Raw genomic sequence first — 25,776 nt, 5'->3', positions numbered from 1 at the left:
AATCAAAGGAAATTGTAGTTAATAGTCAAAGACCCTCCACCCCTCACCCCCAATGGATTAGTACAAGCATAGCACGAGGGATTCGATATTAAATGACATTATATACATGGCTTCTGATCAATAGAGACAATTTTGTCTGGATTTGTATTTCATTTACGCTTTAAAAGGACATAAATCGTCTGCTGTCCTCGCAAAGTTGAATACAGAGTCACTCACAAGTACGTGTTCAGATCAAATATCAAAAGTGGCAAGTCCGAATACAGGGAATGTTTTCTTCACAGACTAGATAAAAATTATTTTTATTCAAAAACGCAACAGATATGACACATCTTATTTACATACATTTATGGAGTATGCATACTTATTTCAGAAGCTATCATGGATTATTTTATTACAAATCAATTTGACGTGTTATTCATCAGTTTCGTGACTTGGTCGAGTGAATTTTCATGCAATTAGTGTGATCTGTCAGCATTTAGTAAACATTACCTGTCATGTTCATCTATTATATCACCATATACAAATGTTTATGTTAGAATTATAATTAAACTTAAATATACATACAATGTAAGGCAAAAAAATATTGATTTCAACACGATTTCTTACCTGCCGCGTGTCTGTTTATTGTTTTCATCACTCGCAAGAGGAAGCGGGGCAATACAGTCGTTTATAGGGTGTGGTATATGCGTGGAAGGAAAGACTTTCAATTATTTCAAGATTTTATTTCAAAGTCATGGCTCATTTAGAGCATGTGACATATAAAACAAACTTATTGAACATATAGGTAAAGGTAAATTTTATTTACCGTCGCTTTGTGATACAATGAACATTATAAGCTCTGTAGAGATTTTGAGCGACCCTATTTTAAGAACAGTTAAAACCAATTATAAGCTCTGTAGAGATTTTGAGCCGCAATTTTCTGGTTTATGGCTGGGTCGTTTGAGGCAATCATGATAAATTGCCTTGCCCAAGGACACACCATGCAGGAATCGAACATGGGCCTTCACCTCCGTAGCTACTACTCGGAACTCGACCTTTGCATCCAAAAGAAAACAATAATTTTACTATTGAAGTGATATAAACACTTATGGATCTAAAATATAACAGACAAAATATTTCTGCCCAGACCAACCGAGAATCGAACCCAGGACCTCTCACACCGAAGTTGGACACTCAATAACATCGCTATAAAAGCTAGCTTCTTCTTCTTCTTCTTCCGTGTACAGGACAGGTCTCCAAGAACTGGATTGTACTTTGTCAACGATTGGGTTGGGGCAAAACAGTTACATCTCTAAAGACTGTACAGTTAATAGTTGTCTACTTATATACAATTGAAACTATGGTACACATGTGAGCTGTCTACACCGAGTACAGAGGCGGGGCTGCTACCGAGGCATGGAGAGCAGCCTTGGAGGCCTCGATGTCTGGGATGTCCGTGACCGTGGTTGGCAAGCGGTTCCAGTCCTGTATTGTCCTGAGAAAGAAGGACTGCTTATAAAGCTCATATAGCAAAGTAGAATAAGTGCATCCTTAAGTTATAATCTGTCTTACTACAAATATAGAATATATTAATTGAACCGCACCATGAGAAAACCAACATAGTGCATTTGCGACCAGCATGGGTCCAGACCAGCCTGCATCCATGCTGGTCACAAACGTACGCACTATGTAGGTTTTCTCATGGCGCGGCTCAATTAGTATTCATGAAGAAAACTGTGGATTAACACAAATTTTAAAATTCATATCCATGGATCGAGCTCTGGGCAGCCTTATTCAACTAAGGAAAACAAATTATTAAAAAGGACCATGTAGAAACCACAGGTTTGTGTCGTACAACTGGTCTCGGTTGAACATAATTATCTTCATTATCATCTTCTTTTTCTTCTTCTGAGATCGTCCAAATCTACTGTCGCCTCTAGTTCTGGTATTTCCGCAGACAAGGCGGTTCTTTGGCACTTTGACCATATTGCATTGCTGATTTTAAATAGCATGGTGGTTCTGGCTATGTTGTGTTGCAAGGTAGCCCAAGGGAGTTCTTGTATGGTTAGACATCCTGGAGTTCGGCCAGTGTAATTACTGAAAACTAACCTGTTCGATGGTATAAGCCCTATCTCTAACTGTTGCTGGGTCCCATACAGTGCTTGCCTACTCTAGTGAGGGCCTGACAATACGAGTGTAGGCGGCTAGTATAGCCTTACGAAACTCAGTGTACGATTTCCTTTGGCGGCACTGAACATTGTTGACAGGCCTATGCTTTGTCCATTGCTGGTCATCATTGTAATGCTATCTTCCATCGTAACCATCTACATCATCATCATCAACATCAACAAATCGACTAAAAATAATAATAATAATACAGCTATTGTCAAACATTATTGTAATCAAAGTATTTATTAATCTTTTGTTTAATGCACAGTTAGCTACATGTTTTATCACATACGTAATAATAGAAATTAAATATTTAATAAAATGATGATTTTTTGCAAAGTATCAATGTAAAGTAAACTAGATGTGCGTCCATAGGACACCGGTGCCCCTTCCCCCCCCCCCCCGCCCCCACCCACCCACTTCCTATCACTGTACATGGTCGCCTGACTCAAGGTGAAATATCTTTTTCAGATAAATGCAACAAAAACGTTTAAGCACATCATGTGTATTTTTCACTAAGTGAAGGACGATAACTCTGGTCTAGCTGAGTGAAATTCAAACAAAACAGGTACAAATTTTCACACGATATATAACAATCCCTTAATGTTTTATGACTCTAAGTCAAATAATTTTTGTGATACATAGGACACAAACGTTTATGCCCTTAATGCATATTTTTGACTAAATACAGGGCCATAACTTTGACCAGGCCCCGTGTTCACAAAACATTTTTCAATCTCAGCTGAGTTTGAGATTGAAATTTTATTATTAGTTTTACTAAAACTTCAAGACTTAATTCCAATTGAAACTGCCCATCAATAATGAAAGGTCATTTGAAAATAGTTATTAACTTAAAATTTAGTTTTAAACAGGCTATTTAGATATAAATGACAAATAAAGTTTCATTATCAAACTCAGCTGAGACTGAAAATGTTTTGTGAACACGGGGCCTGGTTTATGAAATCCAAAACAAAACTCGGGTGCACAAACTCGCATGCTCAATAATATTCCTATCATTTGTCATGGCCCTATATGAAATACGTTGTAAACCGAGTCTGATACTATTCTTCTTGGCTGCATTCTATGCTTCCAAAGGATCTTTCTACAGATTTTATAAACTATCACAATAGTAATCTTTTAGTGCCATGTGGCGGCTGTAAAAAGTCTCCCCGTATGTTATATTTTCTGGTCCTTTGGGATCAGTGTTCCGCTTAAACTTGAGAGGTGTTGCACATTCTATTACCTCTCATTAAGGACGTATGCTAGAATTTGGTGCAAAAATTTTCCCAATAACAGAATTTCTTCAAACTTTGGATATTGAAGGACAATCATCTAAGAAACAAAACAATGCAATAAAAATCATAGGTCACCGGTATCGAAAAAAAGTTATCTGCCCTTGAAAACGGCATTTCCCCCAAAAATGACGCTTTCAAGGGCAGATAACTCTTTTTCAAATCCGGTGACCTATGATTTTTATTGCATTTTTTTGTTTCTTAGATGATTGTCCTTCAATATCCAAAGTTTAAAGAAATTCTGTTATTGGGAAAATTTTCGCCCATCTCATATACAGGGAATTCTAGCGTACGCCTTTAATAGACTTAATCAAACCGAGTCTGCTATTATTCTTCTTCGTTGTATCCTATGCTTCCTAAGGATTTCATTAACTATTACAACAGACAGCAATCTGTAAGTGGCGGCTGTAAAAAGTCTCCCCGTACTTGGATTCAGTGTTGTTATATTTTCTGGTCCTTTGGGATCACGGAGTCCATTCAATAGATGTGTAAAAGAGTTCCGCTTTTAAAAGCCGGTGCTAGTGGGGCGTGAAAGGTGTTGAAAATTTCATTACCTCTCATGAATAGACTCGATCAAATCGAGTCTGTATTTTTCTTCTTGGTTGCATTATATGCTTCCAAAGGATCTTTCTACAGATTTTATTAAGAATCGCGCGAAACAAACTTTTATGGCCTTTTATGCACATTCGTTGTTAAGTCTAGGGCCATAACTCTGGTCTGGCTACGTGGAATCTAAAACAAAATCCCAGGTACACAGCTTCACAGGTTTTATAATCCTAGATCAAATACTTTCTGGGATACATAGGAGTCAAACTTTTAGGCCCTCTTTATGCATATATTTGAACAAGTAAAGGGCCATAGCTCAGAATTGACTGTGGGAAATCCCAAATAAAAAACAAGGTGCAAAACGTCACTTAATGAATGACAATCCTATGAGGTTTGATGACTCTGGATTAAATACTCTTTGAGATGTGTACGACACAAATTCAAAAAGGACGGACGGACAGACAGAGCACCCGCAATCACACAAAAATATGGGGGGGGGGGGGGGCACAAAATTCCAATGATTTGAAAGGAGTGAAGATGTTTTGTAAACAGGAGTACTCAGATGAAAGTTCCTTGAAAATGTTCGTGCCTCTTAACCACATGGCGGGGTTTGCTAAATTTAGATGTAGGGTTGACATAATAGACTTAAAACTGTCCGTTACGCGAACCTCCGCTTTGAAAATAGAATTTGATCAGTTTGTAGAGAATCTGTTGAAAATAAGTTACATGTACAAATCTTATTGCTTATGAAGACAGCGGGATGGCTTCCTCATGTAGGACCCACACTGGTGAGGGGCAAGTGAATTGAAGTCAGTCACTTTAACCACTCGCCCACGGAGGTCCCTAAAGTGCTGTGGTTAAAACAGAAGAAATACCTTAAATAAAGCGCATAGTAGCCAGTCGCTCAGCAAATAAACCAAGACTGTGGTTGAACTGTACACTGCTTGCGTGGGTATTCGCTTGGAAAGATGGGATTTGATGGATATTGTGTGCATGAATTTGGAATTAGGTAGTTTAAGTTCCTGGTGATGGTGACCTACATGGACTAGTTACATTTGATTTTGCAAAACACAATCTGGGAAGTTTAGTGGCGGCGTTTTTCTAGGGGTTGTCAGTTTAGGGTATTTATCAAGCTGGAAACACTGATTGTGTAGTCATAGTTGTTACAGACATAGGGTGCTGTCGACCTGTTCAATCATTTCATTTTTGCGAGTATGGGACTTTTGCCAAGGGTGCCAAAAAGCTGAAAAATGTTTTAATTTGGGGCGGACATGTGTTATAAATCCTTATTTTAATTTCTTTTTTATCTGTCTTGATATTTCTTCTAGGGAAGCGGAGAGAGGTTTTTGCTTTGGATTGAACATTGTTGATACGACTTTTAAGATTGTCACGTCAAGGAATTAAGCGGCATCGGTGCTTTTTAAATTCAGTTCCATGTATAATGTAGTTGGATTATAAAGATTCTCTTTCGTAGTTGTACGCTACACCTCATATTTATCAAAATTGAATTCCACGGACTATTCCCGTCCCCATTATTCAAGAGCACGCAGATCATTTTGTAATAGGGGTTGACATCATGATTATCTTTGAAGTACCGCCTGAACAGCTCATCGTTTAATTCGAACATGTTTTTGTCTCTGAAGAAGTTATGGATGGCAAACGATACGTCTAAGACTGTTGGAAAACTATAGACAGGCTCTAATGGATATATCGCGGTAATCTTAATAGATATTTCAAAAGCTTTTTTGACAGTTTGCCAGGCATAATTTATCAAATTAAATCGAATATGCCCTCTAACCTTATTCAGTCTTACCTTTGCTATCGTAAACGGCAAATTAAATATATTATAAGTATTGTTATTTCATGGGCGAGTTATTAATGTTTTTTTTATAAAAGAAGAAGTTTTTTTTTATTCGTAACAGCACTTTATCCATAGAGGTATTAAGTGATAAATATCTTGTTTTGATGTTATTTTGCTTAGAGAATGAGCCTCACCATAAGAAAACCAACATAGCGCATTTGCGAACAGCATGGATCCAGACCAGCCTGCGCATCCACGCAGTCTGTCCTGCGCATCCACGCAGTCTGTTCAGGATCCATGCTGTTCGCTAACAGTTTCTCTAATTGCAGTAGGCATTAAAAGTGAACAGCATGGATCCTGACCAGATTACGCGGATGCGCAGGCTGGTCTGGATCCATGCTGTTCGCAAATGGCTTTGCCCTTGTTAGTAAATATACTACAAAATTAGCTGTGGTGATTTATTTTTCTACCAGTTTCCCTAACAATTTTTGCACCATCAATCGATGTTTTGTACATTCGGTGCTTACTTCAAATGCATAAATTGATTGTGTTTGCATAATAAGGGCTTTAATGTTATATTAAGCCACAGGGAGAATCTACGTGCAGGCACATTGATTTAAAATTGCTTTATAGCTAGATCTGGCAGATGGATTCTTAATCCAGATCATTTGAATATTTTGGACGTCCCGACATCTCATAATGCAAAACTGTCTGATGACGTATGATTAATAAATACATAGCATATATAATGAATAATCGGACGACAGAAAAGACGTTTCAAAGATGATTTCAGCCATACTGAATCATCAAACAACATCAATGTATTAAAATCAACATTGCTTCTGGGGAGGACAACGTATGACACACTACCATTTCAGACGTCTACAGACAGATTGTAAAATCTACGTTTCTAGTGTGAAAATTAAGCCTAACAATACAATTGCACACCTTTGGTATTTAGAATATAGGCATATATATTTTGTTACACATTACAAGTTGGCTCATTCCACCAATAGTTTTATGCTACTATCAAGTAATTATTCATATTTTCAAATATATAATTGGGTCTAATTCATTTTTAAGTTTCTGAAAACTGGAGTCAATCATTTCAATTGTTCCACTGACAGTTGGTGCATTTCTGTCTGCATCGATGATTATGGACGTTTCGTGCCCCCTAGTAACTAGTATAGCATGAAATTCTCACTGAACTGTTTGCCTTGATGTACAGATGGTTTATTGACGTTTGAAAACGAAGCAGGTGCATGTAGACTGTACGCAGGAGGCAAGTTTTTATGTGCAGTTTGTTTTTGTCTGCCTTGTCCTTTAGAAGTTCCGTATATCGCCGACACGTCCATATTCTGTTGTGGTCGGAAACACGGTTTGTGAATTACCACTTTATGCATTTGTGCATGATCCATCGGGGAATGTTCTTTCTCTGTTTTTGCTTTTCATCACACTTATAACAAAGGTATACAGTCACTACAATTAAACAAACTATCCCAACGATGACCAAACCCAACCACCAGGCTCCAGACACGCTGCCTCCTCTGTAAGTATCAACAATATATATATATATATATATTTCAAAGTTGTAAAACAACAATTTCTTTTCCTTTATAGTAAATAAAAAGAATTAGAACAAATATACTTGGTCCATAATTTGTTTTTCAATTTGTCTTTATAAACAATCTAAACACTGTGGAAAAAAAGTAGAATACATATCTTTTTCCGTTAAGGGACATGCCTACACATGTGCATTTAAACTTTATAACTTTAGAAGATAGCACTGTTTTCAAAAAGACAGTTTAATACATAAATCCTCAATCAGCTGAATTCAATAAAAGTTCATACTGTATGGTGAGTTGGATGAGTCACAGGTAAGTTACTTAGCTTTTCGTTAATTTCGAAGCCTTACTGTGAGTCTTATGAACAAATAGCTGTTATACATTATAATAAATAAAGATAACACATTTGTTTGTATAAATATTTTTATTTTACTTTTTATGATTAGCAACAAATAAATAGTCAATGCTGTCTAAAATCTGTCAAAAATGACATAAAATTGGACGTATGCTCTTTAAAGATGCCAGATTATTTTAGACTTAAGGCGATTTTAATTGATTCTCTGAATTAAATTAAAGAAAGAACTTCAAACGAAGGTAACTGATAAAGTAAGAAAATGTGATAAGGTATTGACCTCTTATTGACAGTCGACAACGAATTCTATGTGTGCAGTTTCGAATTCTCTGGTTCATTGAAGTTTACAGAAAGCATCGTTCTGGACGAGAAAACTGCCGTAATAGTAAACATGAAAACGTAATGGCACGGACATTGCCGATTATCTCTTCAAATTCAAGAAATATAGCCCGAAATCGAAATAGTATCAACGTTATGTATAAACAGCTTACCCAGATCCACCGACTCCACCAGCACCACTTCCACCTCTACCTGTTCGTCCACTACCTCGTCCACCACTACGCCCTCCGCCTCGCCCTCCAACACTTCCTCCGCCACGCCCACCACCACCTCCTCGACATTCGACCATGTCTAGTAAATAAGAAAGCAGGTCTTCCTTATAATATCAAAATCATCGTTTTTCTAACTGCTACTTCAGTTAGCTCGCCAAAAAATTTACGCTCATCTGTCAGTTACCAGTACATGTATGTAAATATGAAGTGAAAAAACAATGCGATTTAGCATTATTCCCAACACAAACAGCTAATTAGAAAGTAAAAACAAGAGCACCGCCTTGCGGGTGCTGACGCTCATCTGATTTTTTTTGTGTAATAGAAATATTGTCCTACCCATGATTTTCTAAGTCTAAAAAGGGGCATCATTCTTGCAAAAAGCAGGATAGAGTTATGTTTCTTGATGTTCAGTGTCCACTTATGATGGTGAAAAACTGTTGCAAGTTTTAAAGCAATAGCTTTCATAGTTTATGAGAAAAGTTGACTTAAACATAATACTCAACCAAGAAAATGATTTTCTAAGTCCAAAAGGGGCAATAATTATTGCAAAAAGCAGGATGGAGTTATGTTGCTTGCTGTACAGGGTCAGCTTATGATGGTGAACAAGTGTTGCAAGTTTCAAAGCAATAGCTTTGATAGTTTAAGAAAAAAAGTTGACCTAAACATAAAACTTAACCAAGAAATCTGATATTTTCTAAGTCCAAAAGGGGCCATAAATCTTGCAAAAAGCAGGATGGAGTTATGTTTCTTGCTGTACAGGGTCAACTTATGATGGTGAACAAGTGTTGCAAGTTTAAAGCAATAGCTTTGACAGTTTAGGAAAAAAGCTGACATAAACATAAAACTTAACCAAGAAAACTGATTTTCTAAGTCCAAAAGGGGCAATAATTCTTGCAAAAAGCAAGATGGGGTTATGTTTCTTGATGTACAGGGTCTGCTTATGATGGTGAACAAGTATTCCAAGTTTCAAAGCAATAGCTTTGATAGTTTAGGAGAAAAGTTGACCTAAACATAAAACTTAACCAAGAAATCTGATATTTTCTAAGTACAAAAGGGGCCATAAATCTTGCAAAAATCAAGATGGGGTTATGTTTCTTGCTATACAGGGTCAGCTTATGATGGTGAACAAGTATTCCAAGTTTCAAAGCAATAGCTTTGATAGTTTAGGAGAAAAGCTGACCTAAACATAAAACTTCACCAGGCAACGCCGACGCCGACGCCGACAACCGCTCAAGTGATGACAATAACTCATCATTTTTTTTTTAAAAAATCAGATGAGCTAAAAATGGTATACCTCTTACATCATAGGATTAGTTTGAACGATCAGAAGTTAGGGCCATTGTCATACCGGTGTCTCGTCAGCGACAGTGCGATTGACGGCACGACAGTGCGGTAGCCAAGACACCATGACGAAGGCGAATCTTAATCATAGTACCTTCGCTCTTTCATCATCGTGCCATCGCACTATTGTGTCATTACAGTCGTACTGCCGTGGCATTGCATATATTTGATGCGACACCATTGCAAAATTGTCCTAACGGTATTTCGTAAATTCATGATGCGTAGACGGTCTCTTTGATACGAAGTATTCATCTGTAAGATTTTATTTTCAAATCGAGCTGGCAGTTCGAGCTGGAGAATATTTTCAATTTTTGCATGCAGTCATATAGCCTTGGTAGCCTAGTGGTATAGCGTCCGCCTCGGGTGCGGGAGGTCATGGGTTCGCTCCCTGGACGCTGACCGCGTCATACCAGAAATGTGAAAGTGGTACTTATAGCTTCCTCGTATGCCACATACTAAGACGAAAGTTTAAGAACTGGCCAGCTCGATTTCGGTATAATATGACTGGGTTAAGTATCATGTAACGTGTTCCTGTGACCGAGCATTGAACTCACTGCTACAAGCTAACACACACACACACACGCCCATAGACAGCTATATTTTTAACAAATGCACATGACTTGAAGAAAGACGGAAGGGGTTACCCATGAAACATTACTGCCAAATTATTTTGAAATCAGGCTTGTGGTTTGAGAGCGGAAGATTTTCCAAGTTTTCCATATAATAATATATGGAAACTAGCCCGCCCCTCTGACGACCATGTTTCCTAAAGAAATAGAACTAGCCCTGCTCCCTGGAGGCCATTTGTTTTATTTGAAGGACTTTGGTAGAAGGTCACCAATGGTCTATTACTGTTATATTATTTCGAATATACAACCGTGATTTAATGTATCCTAAAAATCCGTTTTGATGGGAGTGTTTTCCTTCTTTCGTTCATATTTTTAATTGCAGTTTCACTCCATTCGAAAAAAATATTCTGATAAAGCTTTCAGCACATTTTTGTTAAGTTAGTATGAACGCAATGTTTATGTACACTAAAGACAAATATTGTCGTAATGGCGTGACTTTCACACGCAAAATACATCTTTGTCCATAAAATGTGCACTATTAACGATGATTTCAGAATTCATAAATTTCATACTATCATACATTGAGATATGAGTAACTTTCATTTGGAACATGAAATTCTAAGATGAAATTTTATACAAAAAATGCCCGTCAGAAAACTAGTCAATCAATCTGAGACAACATATCCCAAATGAAAATAACTGGATAAAAGAAGTCGCAAATTAACAACCTTCCTTCAAAATTTATTGAGAACAAAGCCCGCACGCTTATCCCAAAAGGGAAAGCACAGAAATTCAGAACTTTATAAGCATTGAAACGCTTTAGTTTAAACATATTTTTATTCCGAAATGCATGAAATATTTACAATACAACATTCCAGGAATTGGACAGAAAGCTATATTAGCTTACAGTTGTCCTCTCCTTATTACATAAAATTACATGTTTATTCATGGCACAATTAATTACCAGTTACTACAGTATTATATATAATACATGAAAAGATGACACATTTCAATAAACCAAAAAGTGCTTTTGTAAAGTACAATAAAAGTTTAAATATGAAAACATATTCAGACATATAGCAATGAATTTGAAAAGTAGAATTCAGAAACACTTGATATGAAATAACAAGCAAAACTCATTTAAAGAAATATTTGATACTGATTTAAATGGTAAGTGTAAAATGTAAGTTAAACACCAAACTAAATTTAGAGTTGTAAAAAGCTTAAACACGTAAAAGAAAAAAGGATAAACGGATGAACGATAAGGATAAAGTGTGAAGAAAATAGCTGAATCAATCAAATAATCAACATGTTTAGATAATGATAATGTTTAGATATGACGTGTATACATATATAGATGCAATTGTATTTTATGCAACATTACATTAACTAGCTATTGCTAAAATCGTTTTGTTTCTCTAATGAATTTTTGAACGGCATTAAAAATTGTTATATTGGAATCGAGAGATAGTGAAATATCACCGTTTAAGATAACATTAATAGAGGGATTACAATGTTGGGAAATCGTAGTAAGTAGTTCAGGTCGGAGATCTATGTATTCTGGACAAATTAGGAAATAGTGGTAAGAATTTTCTATTTCCCCGCAGTCACACAAGGGAGAGTCGATAATATTTTTCTCAAATAAATCAGAGGAAAGAGAGCTGCAGTGAGTGCGTAATCTTGTGTGAAGGATCTGCAGTTTACGGTCACCAGAAAAGAAGAAGCTGGGGACATTTGGTAGGTCGTTATTTAGCATTCGCTTGAATGATGCAACCGTTGGAGCATTTTGTGTCTGAAGTGGGAGCGCATTGAAGTCTCTGATAACTGAAGGCAAAAATGATTTGTAATAAAAGTCAGTATGTGTGAGAATGTTTTGCGTGTCGTTTGCATTCCTGAGTGGATAGCGATGCTCACTGCCAACTGACGAAGGGACAAGATCTGAAAGATACTGTGGGGTAAGATTGTTTTTCATTTTAAAGAAAAAAATAAGTTTGTGTTTGTATCGCCGTTTTTCCAAAGATTCTAAACCAACCTCTGTCATGAGTTTATCAATGGATACAAGTTTTGTTGTTCCAGTAATTATTCTTGCCGCTTCCTGTTGAATTTGCTCAAGCTCTCGTTTTTCATTCTGTGTACAGTTATCAAATAATACATCTCCATACTCTAGAATTGGTCGTATAAAAGATATATATATGACTTCAAGTGATTTTCTATCAAGCTGAAATTTTAGTTTTTTCATAATATTGATTCTTTTCCAGGCCTTACTTTTAATGTATTCAATGTGTGTGGACCACCGCAGATCATGCGAGAGACTGATACCCAAGTGTTTATGATTACGGACTTCGTTTATTTGTACGCCTTGCATTCTGATTGGCTGATGATTAATATTTCTGTGAGTTTTACGTGATATCAGTAAGGATTCAGTTTTCGAAGGATTGAATTTTACCAACCATTTTTCTGCCCATGAAGTTATATTCTGCAGGTCCGAGTTTAAAATAGTTGAAGCAGTGATAGGATCTTCTACTACAATGAAAAGGTTAGTATCATCAGCGAAGAGCCTAATATTCGCTTGGATATCTAGTACTATATCGTTTATATATATAAGAAAAAGTAAAGGCCCGAGAATTGACCCTTGTGGAACACCAGCTGTAATGCACTTTTCAGACGATTTACAACCAGGAAGAACAACCCTTTGTTTTCTATTATTAAGGTAAGAAGAGAACCAAGAAGAAACACGTCCGGAAATACCTACAGAATTCAGTTTGAAAATAAGTCCTTTGTGCCAGACACGATCGAAGGCCTTACTTATATCACAAAATACAGCTCTGACCTCTTTACCGGAGTCAATAGCCTGTGCAAATAAGTTATAGATATATGTTAGTTGGTTGACAGTAGAGTCACCAGGAACAAAACCGGATTGCAAAGGAGTAAGAATATCATGTTCTCGAAGAAAGTTGAAAGTCTGTTTGAATACAATTCTTTCAAATACTTTATTGACAGTACTGATAAGGGATATAGGGCGATAGTTACTAACTAAGGAAGGGTCGCCAGATTTGAAAAGAGGAGAAACATTTGCTTCCTTCCATGTGTCAGGAACCTGAGAGATCTGAATTGAATAGTTGAAGAGAGAGCTGAGAGGACTACTCAGTTCATGTGAAAGTTCACGAAGTATACGATTGTTAATTCCGTCTGGACCAGCTGCTTTCCCTAGAGGAAGTGACTTTAGTACCAATTCCACCTCGCTGGGAGTAATAGTAATGTCATCCAGAGTTTGATCAGAAATATCAGGCAAATCAGGGAGAATGGGGGCTCGTCTTTCATCAATTCGAGTCTGGGCAACGAAAAAGTCATTTAAGAGATTTGCCTTATCAGTGTCATTGAATATAATGTTATCGCCAGAGGAAAGTGGGGGTATAGAGACTGATGAAGGAGGTTTAATGAAGGATTTAAGACAGGTCCACCAACTCTTAGTGTTCCGATTTTCTTGTTTTAACTTTGCGGCTAGGTTGTCAATGTGCTGTTTTTTTGCCTCGCGAATTTTAGAGGTAATTTGGTTTCTCAAATTTCGAAATCTTTCCCAGTGAAATGGCGAATTGGTGTGCTTTGCTTTTCGATAAAGACGTTTTCTTTTTCTAATAAGCAATCGCAATTCATTTTTAAACCAAGGTGGTTCATTTTCTCGTATTAGAACTTTTCTATTTGGAATACATTGTTTTGCTATGTCTGTAATTTCACTCGTTATATTGTTAGCATAAACATTAATATCATCATCTTTCTTAGATTCCCACTCAGTTTCTGAGGCTAATTGTCTGAGAAGACCATAATTCCCCTTTTCAAAAATCCAAACGTGACGATAAAAACATAGCCTCTTTGGCTTTTTTAAGTTGAATAAGCAATAGATAGGACAATGGTAACGTACATCTTGAGGAAGAAAAGGATCGCCAACACCACTAGAATGGATAAGGTGTTTGCTTGAGGTGAAAATGAGGTCGATTATGGAGGTAGATGACTCAGTATAATGCGTAGGCGAATCTATAACCTGATGCAGAGACAATTGAGAACATATATCATGAACTTTTCTCAAGGCAGCAGTATTCATTACGTTCAAGTTAAAATCGCCCATAATTAAAATATTTTCAATCCCCGTATCAATAGCTAGATGCATAGAATCGACAATCAAGGCGTGATGAACAGGGTCAGTATTAGGTGGTCTGTAAAAAAGTCCAAATAGAATATGCTTGTTGGAAAGTACAATTTCAATCCAGATACATTCAGTACCATTAATTTCAAGATCATGGCGCCTTTTATAATGAATATATTCTTTAACATAAAGTATCACTCCACCATAGTTGTCTGTGCGATCTTTTCTTTCGGGATTTGCAAACGAGTGAAGAATTAGATCAGAAGTTGGAATATGTGGGCCAAGCCAAGTTTCTGAGAAAGAGAGGAAGTCAAAATCCTTCAGTTCGGTGTAGAGCGTGTCGAGTTTTGGAAACAAACTCTGAACGTTGTAGTGAACAAAAGAAAGGTTCCTAGAAAGATCAATATATTCACTATCAGATGAGACAGATGATGTAGGTGACGTACTATAGTTACTGGATACAGGTCCTGGGTTTTTGTGGACATCACCTGACAGGAGGATGATAGCAGAAATGTTCCAGAATTGAACAAAGGCAAAAAGCAATATGATTGAACAGACAAGACAGAGCGAAAAGATAACATTTAAATGTTGATTCTTACCAGGTGGATGTAAACGGCGGTGAATAGGTAAAGATATTGTTTTGAAAGTCAAGTCGTTGTCATAAATACACAGTCTAATGCAAACAGGGACATAGGTGATGTAGGCGGATATAAATAATAAGATTTGTAAAATAAGAAATCTAAACATGAAGTGAATACGAAAAACTCTCATTTTGGTTAAGGAAGACTGCTTAATCGATCTCATGATATAGTTGACAGTAGGCACAGGAATTTGAAAATAACCAATATGAGAGAACATAGTCGTTGCAAGTTACATGAAGAGATCCAGCAATGAAAATGAAAATTGTGCGTGTTCATCCTAGAGAAAAAGCATAAAAGAGAAGAAATGAGTAAGATTAAATTGAGTAACATTGTTTCTTGCGAAGATTTGGAGGTGAAATAGGTGCCATCAAATTGGTGATGAACGAATAGTGATGATAAAGTAAATGAGATGTTTTGTGAGAAGAAAAGTTTCTTTTTAGATGTGTTACACATAGACTGATCAAATAAATACTCTGTTATATCTTTTATAGTTTACATGATTTATATTTTTGATGTGCGTTTAAATAATTTGTTCGGATCGCGCCATAAATCAGATATTTTAGTGTTCTAGTAATATCATGAACATGTACAATAGTAAAATAATATGAGTTTCATTAAGTAGTATGGATGATCTTTAAATGCGTAGTATTTCAACATTTTACCAACGCAAGTGTACGCTAATTAACTGTGCTGTGTATAACTTGAACGACGACTAAACAGGATATTACACACTGTAGACTTATGCCTTTTAAATTAACCATATCATGCGTAAATCATACTTTATCCCATTTTACAGTTAAAGCTGTTAATTTTAATTTGTACATTACTTATTGTAATTGTATGTGTTGTAAATTTATGGAATTAAGGCCAGACAGGCTATCAGAATAACTATGAAAATTCAATGAGCATCACGTGCTTAGCACCTATGTACAGTATATATGATACGCGAACTATATCATTTATAAAAGTGTGTATATCGGTAGTCTACTCACAGTATTGCATGAAGATGATAGATAAGTAATAAACACAATAAACATTTATGCATATCACTCATTCAATAGTGTTAAGTTTCTACTTTATAAAAGTAAAATATGTACTGAAACAGTCAACAATAACAGTTAACAAGTACTATTTTGATCGACTAAAACAATAGTGATATAATTATAAGAAACTTGATCAACATATAAATAAAAGTGTCTTCAAAACAATACTGCCAAAAATGGAATTAAAGTTTCGATATCGCATGGACATCTTATTGTGATCGTAAATTCTGTAATAAGAACTATTTACAGCGAGCAAACAAAACTTTTCATACAAAACTGTACACAAGTAGTATATACATATAGAACACTATGCGTAAATTATTTTTAAATGGCAAAGGCTTCATAAACCGATAAAAGTTTCGAAACGGATCAAAATATTGTGGATATTATTACGAGTCGAGGCTCAGTTGTACTAGACAGAATATCAGTATATACAAATATACCTAGCGCGATCTTGGTTTAAAAACGATAAGATTTATATATTATAGTTTTATATGTCAGCTAAACATTTCAATGATATGACTAACTAGATATTGTAATTTATAAAACTATAGACAGGCGTCTCTTAGTATTAGATGTAGATGACTGACCGAAAGGTTCAAAGCCAAATAACGTTCATGCATAGCACTCATGCACTAGTGCTGTGTTTCTACCGATTATAAAACAACAATGCAGTAAACAGTCAGCATTTACAATTAAGCAAGAACTGGCCAAAACTTCAAAATGGACAAACATGTGAAAACGATCGTATAAAGAACTCCATCAACAAATAAACGCATTGACTTCGAGACAATACTGTCAAAGGTATATTTTTTTCAAAAAATATTCTAGAAAAGTAAAGTCTTGATGAGAACTAGGTACGATTACTTTACTCAGCCTGGACACCTAAAATGAAAGATATTTACCGACGTGCAAACAAAATGAGTCATGATATCACTAAGACTTAAATGTGTTCATACTGTTTATGATCTGCAGTACTTTACAACGTATAGCGAAAACAGGTAAATATGCGTCTACACCTAAAATGAAAATATTTTACTACGTACAAGCAAAACGAGTCTTGATCACTCAGACTCAAATATGTTACACTATGTGCATACTTCTGCATACTGTTTATAATATGCAGTATTTTCGAACGTATAGCAAAAACAGGTATTACGCGTATACACCTAAAATGAAAATATTTTACTGCGTACAAACAAAACTAGTCTTGATATCACTCAGACTCAAATATGTTACACTATGTGCATACCTTTTATAATAAGCACTAATTTACAACATGCTAACAAAAACACAGGTAAATATCTATCAACCAAGACCATTATGCAAAACTTTAGTAGATTATATATATCAAATAAAGCTCTAAGCGTATCAATCAATTATAACGGTCATGGTTTTGACCCAAAATTTAATGTTCCGTTACACATTGTGACTACGGTATGTACTTAAAAAGTTTCAACAACACTAACTTTTAGCAATGTTCAAAATTTGCAAGATCATCACTGCTTGTTACACGGTGAATGTTTTCATAAATGTCCTTCACTAGCACTACACCATCTGATGTCCAGCAACTGTTGAGTTTCTTACGTTTGACCAAAACTCGTGCAGTGTAAAAGGCGAAGCTGCGCTGTCTCGTAAGATCCTCGTTTATATAGGTTCCAGTTAGACCATTGGTTTTTAGTGAAGCCCTTGCCGAGTACATACGCTGTCTGGCTCGGTACGAGATAAATTTAACGATAATAGGTCTTGGACCTCCAGTTTGATTGGGTTTGCCCACACGGTGACTCCGGTCAATTTCAGACAGATCCATAGTAACATTAATTTTTTTACAGGTGTCCAGGATTATTTGATCAGTATTTTCGTTTTTTGTTTCGGGAATTCCAGACACTCGGATATTGTTACGACGACTGTACTGCTCAGAGGAGTCAGCGGCTAGTTTCAGTTGTTTCACACTGGTTTTCAGATGATCATTTTCCTGTTTTAATTTAAAATTTTCGGTTTCTAGGGATTTTACTTTCTCTTGGAGTCCAGAAAGAACACCGTCGACTATAGCACTAACGGATGAGCTTACTGCTTCTTTTACCATTTCAGAAATGTCATTTTGAAAAGAAGATTTTAATACTTCAGCGATTTTCACTAGGTCATCCTGGCTGAAGGAAACATTTGTTGTGCTGGAATCGTCATCCATGGTTTGCGATACAGTGCGGGATTTTTTCGAATCAAAACTGTCCAATGGTGACGACAAAAAACGTTTTTTAGTTGTATTAGGCTCGGGAGTAGAATTTTTATCTGACATATGTAAAGTTATTTTGCACAAAAACTGTATAAAGAGTTTGTCAAAGGTATACATGCATACTGTGCTGTGACCACTGGCGCGTAAAGTTAGCGTGAAAATATTTCAGCTTCAAAAAGTATACATCTCAAAAACATAATGTCAAATCATACTTCTCAGTTTGTAAACTTAATTCCTTTTATACATCCAGCACAAATTTTCAACCTCCAAAACTGACACTAAATCACATAATTTTCAGTTTTCAAGTCCCACTCAGAAAAAACACAACTTGCCGCCATGATCACGTGATTTCAACGCTCATTGAAACGCTTTGACTAGCACGATTATTAAAACACCTACCTAAAATCAACAAGGCCAGTAACACACATGTCAGTATGGTCTTTTTATCAGTATCCATTTTCTAGTAAATTTCTGAATTAAAAGAATCTGTTAGCTTTAAATATAATCAAAATTTTAGCATTTCGAAATTATTGATTGATTCGGGACTTTCGGACAACGAGTATGCGTCTCGCCCCACCTATTTAATATCGCAGCATTTTCTATGTATTATGATTATATATGAGCCGCGCCATGAGAAAACCAACACAGTGGCTTTGCGACCAGCATGGATCCAGACCAGCCTGCGCATCGGCGCAGTCTGGTCAGGATCCATACTGTTCGCTTTTAAAGTCTATTGGAATTGGAGAAATTGTTAGCGAACAGCATGGATCCTGACCAGACTGCGCGGATGCGCAGGCTGGTCTGGATCCATGCTGGTCGCAAAGCCACTATGTTGGTTTTCTCATGGCACGGCTCATATATGTATTTATATTTTAGTTCATCATGATATTTAACTTGTAATTTTGCAATCGTTAGAAAACGGTGATTTCCGTGTTCGTAATATCAGTGGGGGAATTTCGGCGTATGAGTCAAATAATTCAGTTTTGATATAAAAACAATTTATTTTCTAGTCCAATGATGATACGGACGGGTATGTTCCTTGAAGCGAAAAGTTGTAACATATTCATTGGATGACACAGAAAGAAATGCATTAGCGAATATATGATTTAAACGGTAACAGATCAAATTTTATAAGAACAATTTGACTACTAAGTTTTTAACAATTCTAATTCATATAATCGTTCTTCAAAGTAATACTGCATCATGATTTTAATTCTTACAATTTTTCCATTTATTGACGCCATATATTTTCTGTTGTTAAAGATTGGTTTTTATGTTGCCGTATTATCAATGTGTGCTTTTTATTTCCGAGAAAAAGAAAGAAAAATTTTTAAAAAATGATTATTTTTAGGAGTTAATGCGAAATGAACGACAGATTATGATCGGTAAATTCATGAATTACTCTAGCGATTCATGTTTGATTTGGCGATCCTATTCTGTCGTTCATTTCGCACAATCTGACTAAAGTACTTGATCTTCTAAACGAAGATCTGAGAACGACCCATTCACATTCGTCTTCTGTATATTTTGGATTTCCAGTATTGCTATTTTTATTTTATCCAGTCAGACGACATGTTCGAATGTCAAAGAATAAGAAAAATGTGCAGTTATTCCCGGGCTCGAACCCAGGACCCCTCGCTTACAAAGCAAGTGGCCTACCTACTGCGCTAACCGGCTATCTGATACATTATGACATCAGAATTGTAAATATCAAAAGTCAAGGCTACAGGTAGATTTGCAAGATGTTGTAAGTTAGGCTCTGATTGGCTAGCGAAAGGGTCGTCAGAACGAGGCAATGAATAGGTCGTTCTCAGATCCTATGCGTAGCGTAATAGGATATGTACTTTAGTCAGATTGCATTTCGCATGAACTCCGTTTTTTTATATTCATTTCTCATATTTACAATATTTTTCCTTTCCATCTGTAAACAAGGTTATATTATAAATTGCACACATTTTGTTGCATTTAACATTTAAATCAACCTCCTGGCCATTCTGCTCACCAGACGAAACAACTGCGACGTCATCTAAGGAACGTTCTCCCTGCCTACATCGTCATCATTAAGCAGTGCTGTAACTTTGGTCCCTTTCCTTTTGCTGTTCATACAAAATGAACGTCCGAATTTTCAATGGAGAAGAATATGGCGAATGTAAATATCATAAAGAATGTTTGTTTTGGTGATGTTTTGATAGAGGCCAAGGGTATGTCCTTGCTTTATAATTCGGTCATATGTAATATTTAGCAACCTGTCTACATTTAATCGATGCGATGCTATACTTTATTGAATGTATTTATGTGCATCTTTTTGATTTTGATTATAGTGTAAGTTGGATAAGTAAAGCATTCTGTCTTTAAAATCTAGTTAAAACTTTGTTTTATTACTAAACTGTTGAAGTGAAAATAGAGTTGTGCAAGTTATTTCTTTCCCTTAACCTAAAGGAAGTCTCCAGAGACATGCAAACTCTTGGCCTTTTTACAATAAAAAACACCTATGTCGGCTGAAGATGAATAAACTCGAGACCTTAAAACCTACATCAAATTAAAAAGTTATTAAAATGTAGCACCATATTCAATGTATTTACACCATGTTATATGATTAAAAGTGATCTCTACACTCTTAGTAACCTCTATTTGGCGAAGACAAAAATAAATTGGTGCGAATATTTACAAAATACATGTAATAAATAAACAAAGCTGAAACATATAATTATTGAATTCTAGATAAACTAAGGTACTTATTTTCTGAATGAACAAGTATGTTCGATCAGTAGCGTTATATGGCCAAATTATAAGAACTGATTGGGTCGGCAACCCCTTTTTCGCCAGAAATTTAGTGTTTTATTATTCAGTAATGCTCTACCTATACAAGCCGTAATGAAGGTTTAAGCTTTTAGACATTTTAAAAAACTGTTATTGATATAATAAATACCGCTCAGTTTTTCAAATATAGATGAAGATTTGAAATGTTGAAGAATTTAAAAAGAATTGACTTCATAATAAAATCGCACAAGAATTCCTAAACTCGTGTGAATCCCGCTGGAATACCAGTGACTGTTCGGGTGCCCATACCTACCCCCTATATATAAAACTGAGCAAGTTCATTAGAAATAAGTATTTATGCCACTTCTTAATTTCAGTTTGATAGTCACAAAAGAGAAGCCGTTTGTATACCCGAAATGAATTAACACAAGTAAAGTTGAATGAATAAATAAATGATATCAATAATTTAGAAGAGTTAACGAAATGTGAATAAAGGACAAAAAGTATATTAATCCGGACGTAAATTTGTTCAATACGTTCATATTGCGTTAAATATGCAACACTTTTATAGTATTTCCTTTGAGCGGGTACATTTGAAAAACGTTATATACCTAATTGAAATGATGATAAGAATTTGAGAAATATACGAACATACAATACACATTTTAGAAACATGTGAAAGTGAAGAAAACTACAACTCAACGCGGAGTCTCAGCGAAAAATTTGGTTTTCGAATTACCAACTTTAAAAGTTAAATACCCGCAGCCTCTTTAACCCTAATAGTGTTATTTCCGTCCCGAATCCTTTGTTAACGCGGGAAAAAGTCAAATAACGTTGCCCTGAATGTCGTCTGTAGATGACCTCAGTGACGGAGCTAAAAACATTTGATGTCATACGCACAAAACAAATCCTAAACAAGATAACTTCAACATTAGACATGTAGACGATTGGATATTTTGCGAAAAGTTTAGAACGATAAGCGAGTTTATTTGAAATTATATAAATTATATATTTATTTTAGATTTGTTTCATATTTTCATGTTGCAGGCTAAATGTTCTTGCAATATTTTAAATGCTACAAACGTTGTTAGAAGTTGGCATAAATTTCAAAGTCGGTGTCTAGTATAATGTCACAAGTAGAAAATTAACGTAGTCTTGCAAATTTTGGCGATTTATGTACTATTTCAGACCTGAATATTTACTTTATCGTGACAGATAGTTCACAAATGTAAAAATTTATGCAATGTTATTTTCAAGATGATTTCGAAATTGTACTTGGTAATTAAATATTTAGATATATGATTACTTTATCGTTTTAACTGAATGTCCAGTGAAAATGTCACAAAACTGATGTACCTTATTCCTCGACGTTACAGTACTGTATGTAGCGTATTTTTCTATAGTTTATGATTATGTATTCATTCATATACGTAGAATAGTTTTAGGAAACTGATCCCATGTATTTTGTCAAATATTGACATTGATTCTTTTTACTTAACTTCTATATTTTATAATAATACACTGCATAATACTGCACTATTTAACTCTTAGCTTTAGGAAAGCTATTATGACTTCAACAGAAAGTGCCAGTATTTGTATACATGACAAGACAGCAATTAAAGCTATATACGTTTCTTGATTATCTTATAAAATACTGTCATTTACATTTTTGTTTCTATTACGATAACGTTTTTGCACAGCCTTTAAGAACGTCAATTTTGACGTCAGATTTTGACGTTTTCGACGTTACCATTCGGTATACCAACATCGTGCGTAACGTCCATATATTGGGCAATTTTCGCATATCACCTTCATTTTGTGACTTGTTTAAGAAGTAGCGGTTTATTCTTAGTTCTACATTTGGAGATAGCCCGCACGCTTAGCTTTACGGGTCGCGGGGTCATGAGTTCGATTCCCGGGCGGGGCGTATGTTCTTTGTGACGATATGATAAAAGACATTGCGTCTGAAAACATTTGTCCTCCATCTCTTATTCATGTGGGGGATGTTGGCAGTTACTTGCAAAGAAAAGGTTAGTACTGCTACAGAATCCAGAAAACTGGTTAAGTTAACTGCCCGCCATTACATAACTGAATTGCTGTCGAAAAACGGCGCTAAACCCAAAACAAACAAGCATACACTTGGAGATATTGTTTTTTTTTATTATTCACGGGAGTTTTGAAATCATATATGTCTACAAACGAAAATTAAGCGAAAAATAGTCTATTTTATTGTTAAAACACAGACTCAGTGTTAAATGTACTTGTAATACAAATTGCTGCACAAATCAAAGACGACGCAACTTTCGACAATTCTCACTAGTCAGTCTATCTAAATACTAATATAAGTCGTCCGTAAATAGCGCACTAACATTTTAAGTTTTATAGCATTTATATGCACATATCTTGTCTAATTATAAACACAATAGTTCATTTGCATTTCTTTTTAGTTCTACTCTATTTACTTTCCCTGAACTCAAAAGAGGAAATCTGTCGAGAAAAATGTAATACTTTGGTAGCACTGTAAACAACCCTGGTTTATCAGCATGAAACTCTTCGCAGCAGCTCCGCAGTTTCTCCTCTGTGATGTCACATCCGGGTTTCTTTATTACGCATGCGCAAACTGCCTGATACAGAACTTCATCTGGAACAGGAACGTATACCACTGCATCAACACCAGGAAATGATTTCATGACTTGCTCAAGGATTTCGGGAGCCAAGTTCATTCCACCGGAAATGATCGTGTTCGATTTTCGACTTTCTACGAAGAACTCTCCATTTTTTGTCATGCGCCCGATGTCGTCAGTTTTAAACCAACCGTCGTCAGATTTAGCTTGGCGTGTTTTCGCAGAATCGTTGTAATACTCTTTGAACATTGCCGGTGATTTCACGAATATTTCACCTCTTGTATTTACCGGTACTGTTTTCCCATCTTCGTTGACGATCTTCATTTCAAAACCTTTCATGTGGAGTGCCTTGCCGCATCCATACTCACTGAAGTTTTCTGGATCTCTGACCAACAGTTGTGTTAAGCCGAGAACTTCCGTTCCAGCGTAAAGACTGCCAAATGACTTGCAGACCTTACCAATGCATTTGACAAGACTTTTTGTCAATGGTTGTCCTCCTGACATGATAACTTCAACCGGCCAGTCAGCAGGAAGATCGTTCTTGTAATAAAGAAAAGCAGAAAACATGTATTATTCAAGCTTATTTTTTTTCAATGTATTTATAATGAAACAAAATCTTTAATCTAATGTCGCACTGAGCGAGTTATTACTATTAAATGATTAAGTTTACTTTATTATCCATATCAGATATTATGAAATTAATCAAGTATGCACAATATACGAGACTTACCTGTCGCTTCATTAGCTCGGCCATCAGGGGAGGTAATGCAAGAACAAGTGAACACCTTTCATTCTGTATCACGTCTACCATGAAGGAAACCACGTTTTTTGGTGATGCACAGAACCCGGATACAGTCACTCTCGTCTGCCCAGTCAACACGGACAGCAGAAAACCACCTACCCATGTGAAGGGTCTGTCGTTAAAAAGTGAATAACAGTTATCAATGTACTGCGAGTTAGAAGTTCCCATGGCTACCAGAGATTTGTGAGTATGAACAACGAACTTCGGAATACCTGTACTTCCGGGCGTTTGCAACATCATTGCTGCATCTTCCGCGTCTATTTTTGGAACAACTATGTCTGGATTCGCACTTTCAAATAAGTCTTGAAACTGTTTAACAGATGCCTGGCAGTTTGCAAAGGCATGACCCAACATATATCGCAAATAAGGCATTTTCTTGCTGCGTACAGAACCTTCCTTGTCATAATGGTCAAGATGATCAGCAATAATATTCCAGTTTACATTATCTAGCCCAGGATCCATGATAAGAATAGAACAGTTCTGCAATTTTTCCATCGTAGCTATCAAGTCACTGGCACCATCCTTGTATGTGAACGATATGCCTACAGGAACTGCCCCTGCTATCATAGCGCCGAATGCTGCATAAAGCCATTCAGGACATGTGCGAAGATTAATGGCAATCGTTTCATTCCTTTTGATTCCTAACTGTATTAATGATCTTCCGGTCGCGCATGCTCTTTGGTAAAGGTGTAACCAGGTCACACTCTCGCGAGATGCTGTTGTAGATGCAAACACAAACGCTTCAGTGTCTGGTTTTGTTGTTGCATACTCCTGAAGACAATCTATGAGGTTAGTTCTTTTACTTACTCCATGAGAAGTATCAATTCTAACATGACTTTCCTTGTATAGTCCATCCATTGTGTTTCATAAATTTCACTGACAGTTTTAGTGTTGATAAGTAGATCACTTATATATTTATGAGACGGATATACATACGTTCAATGAAGCAATTTAAACATTAATTTTAAATAAAAGCTCAGGTAACACAAGGATGTATTGCCTATATCCATGCATGAAGTAACTCTCTGTACTGTGTGTTCGCTACGGTAAGATAGCCATGAAGTGCATATAACCCCGCAAGAGATACGTTTGTATTGGTATAGTAGTCGCAACTATGACCGCGGTGGTTGACCTTAGGCAGATTATTCATACATTGTGTATCGATTATTTCATTGTAGAAATATGAGGTGCTTAGTGTAGCCGTCAATTTTAAATTTATGAATGCAAAGAGCTGAAGCGCTTTACGTACACCCCTTTTCAATAATAGGTTGTATCTAACTATGTATTATAATACAAGGCAACCCCATGATTTTTATGATTTTAATTTATATGGCTATATTTACATCATAGCCATGTTTTAATGGGGT

At 36.0% G+C, this 25,776-nt stretch overlaps 2 protein-coding genes and 1 long non-coding RNA gene across 3 annotated transcripts; 1 reads left to right on the top strand and 2 right to left on the bottom strand.

Annotated features, from left to right (window-relative positions):
* Positions 1-6,231: 6,231 nt before the first annotated feature.
* Positions 6,232-18,793, bottom strand: LOC128548411 (ctenidin-1-like). The gene is made up of 3 exons (XM_053523088.1): positions 18,623-18,793; positions 8,196-8,334; positions 6,232-7,334 (listed from the first exon to the last, which is right to left on the bottom strand). The coding sequence occupies exons 1-3, from the start codon at positions 18,678-18,680 to the stop codon at positions 7,175-7,177; spliced, it is 357 nt and encodes a 118-aa protein (XP_053379063.1). The 5' UTR covers positions 18,681-18,793; the 3' UTR covers positions 6,232-7,174.
* On the top strand, positions 11,823-13,033 carry LOC128548412 (uncharacterized). The gene is made up of 3 exons (XR_008367020.1): positions 11,823-12,120; positions 12,424-12,701; positions 12,876-13,033. It is a non-coding gene; the product is annotated as an uncharacterized LOC128548412 (long non-coding RNA).
* A 4,366-nt stretch (positions 18,794-23,159) lies between the features above and the next one.
* LOC123528048 (uncharacterized) lies at positions 23,160-25,461 on the bottom strand. Its single transcript, XM_045307790.2, has 2 exons — positions 24,338-25,461; positions 23,160-24,147 (listed from the first exon to the last, which is right to left on the bottom strand). The coding sequence occupies exons 1-2, from the start codon at positions 25,265-25,267 to the stop codon at positions 23,395-23,397; spliced, it is 1,683 nt and encodes a 560-aa protein (XP_045163725.2). The 5' UTR covers positions 25,268-25,461; the 3' UTR covers positions 23,160-23,394.
* Positions 25,462-25,776: the final 315 nt, after the last annotated feature.

Source organism: Mercenaria mercenaria, chromosome 14 (assembly GCF_021730395.1).
Source record: "Mercenaria mercenaria strain notata chromosome 14, MADL_Memer_1, whole genome shotgun sequence".
NCBI classification, from domain to species: domain Eukaryota; kingdom Metazoa; phylum Mollusca; class Bivalvia; order Venerida; family Veneridae; genus Mercenaria; species Mercenaria mercenaria.
The sequence above is the reverse complement of the archived record's forward strand: the minus strand, read 5'-3'. Positions and strand labels throughout refer to the sequence as shown.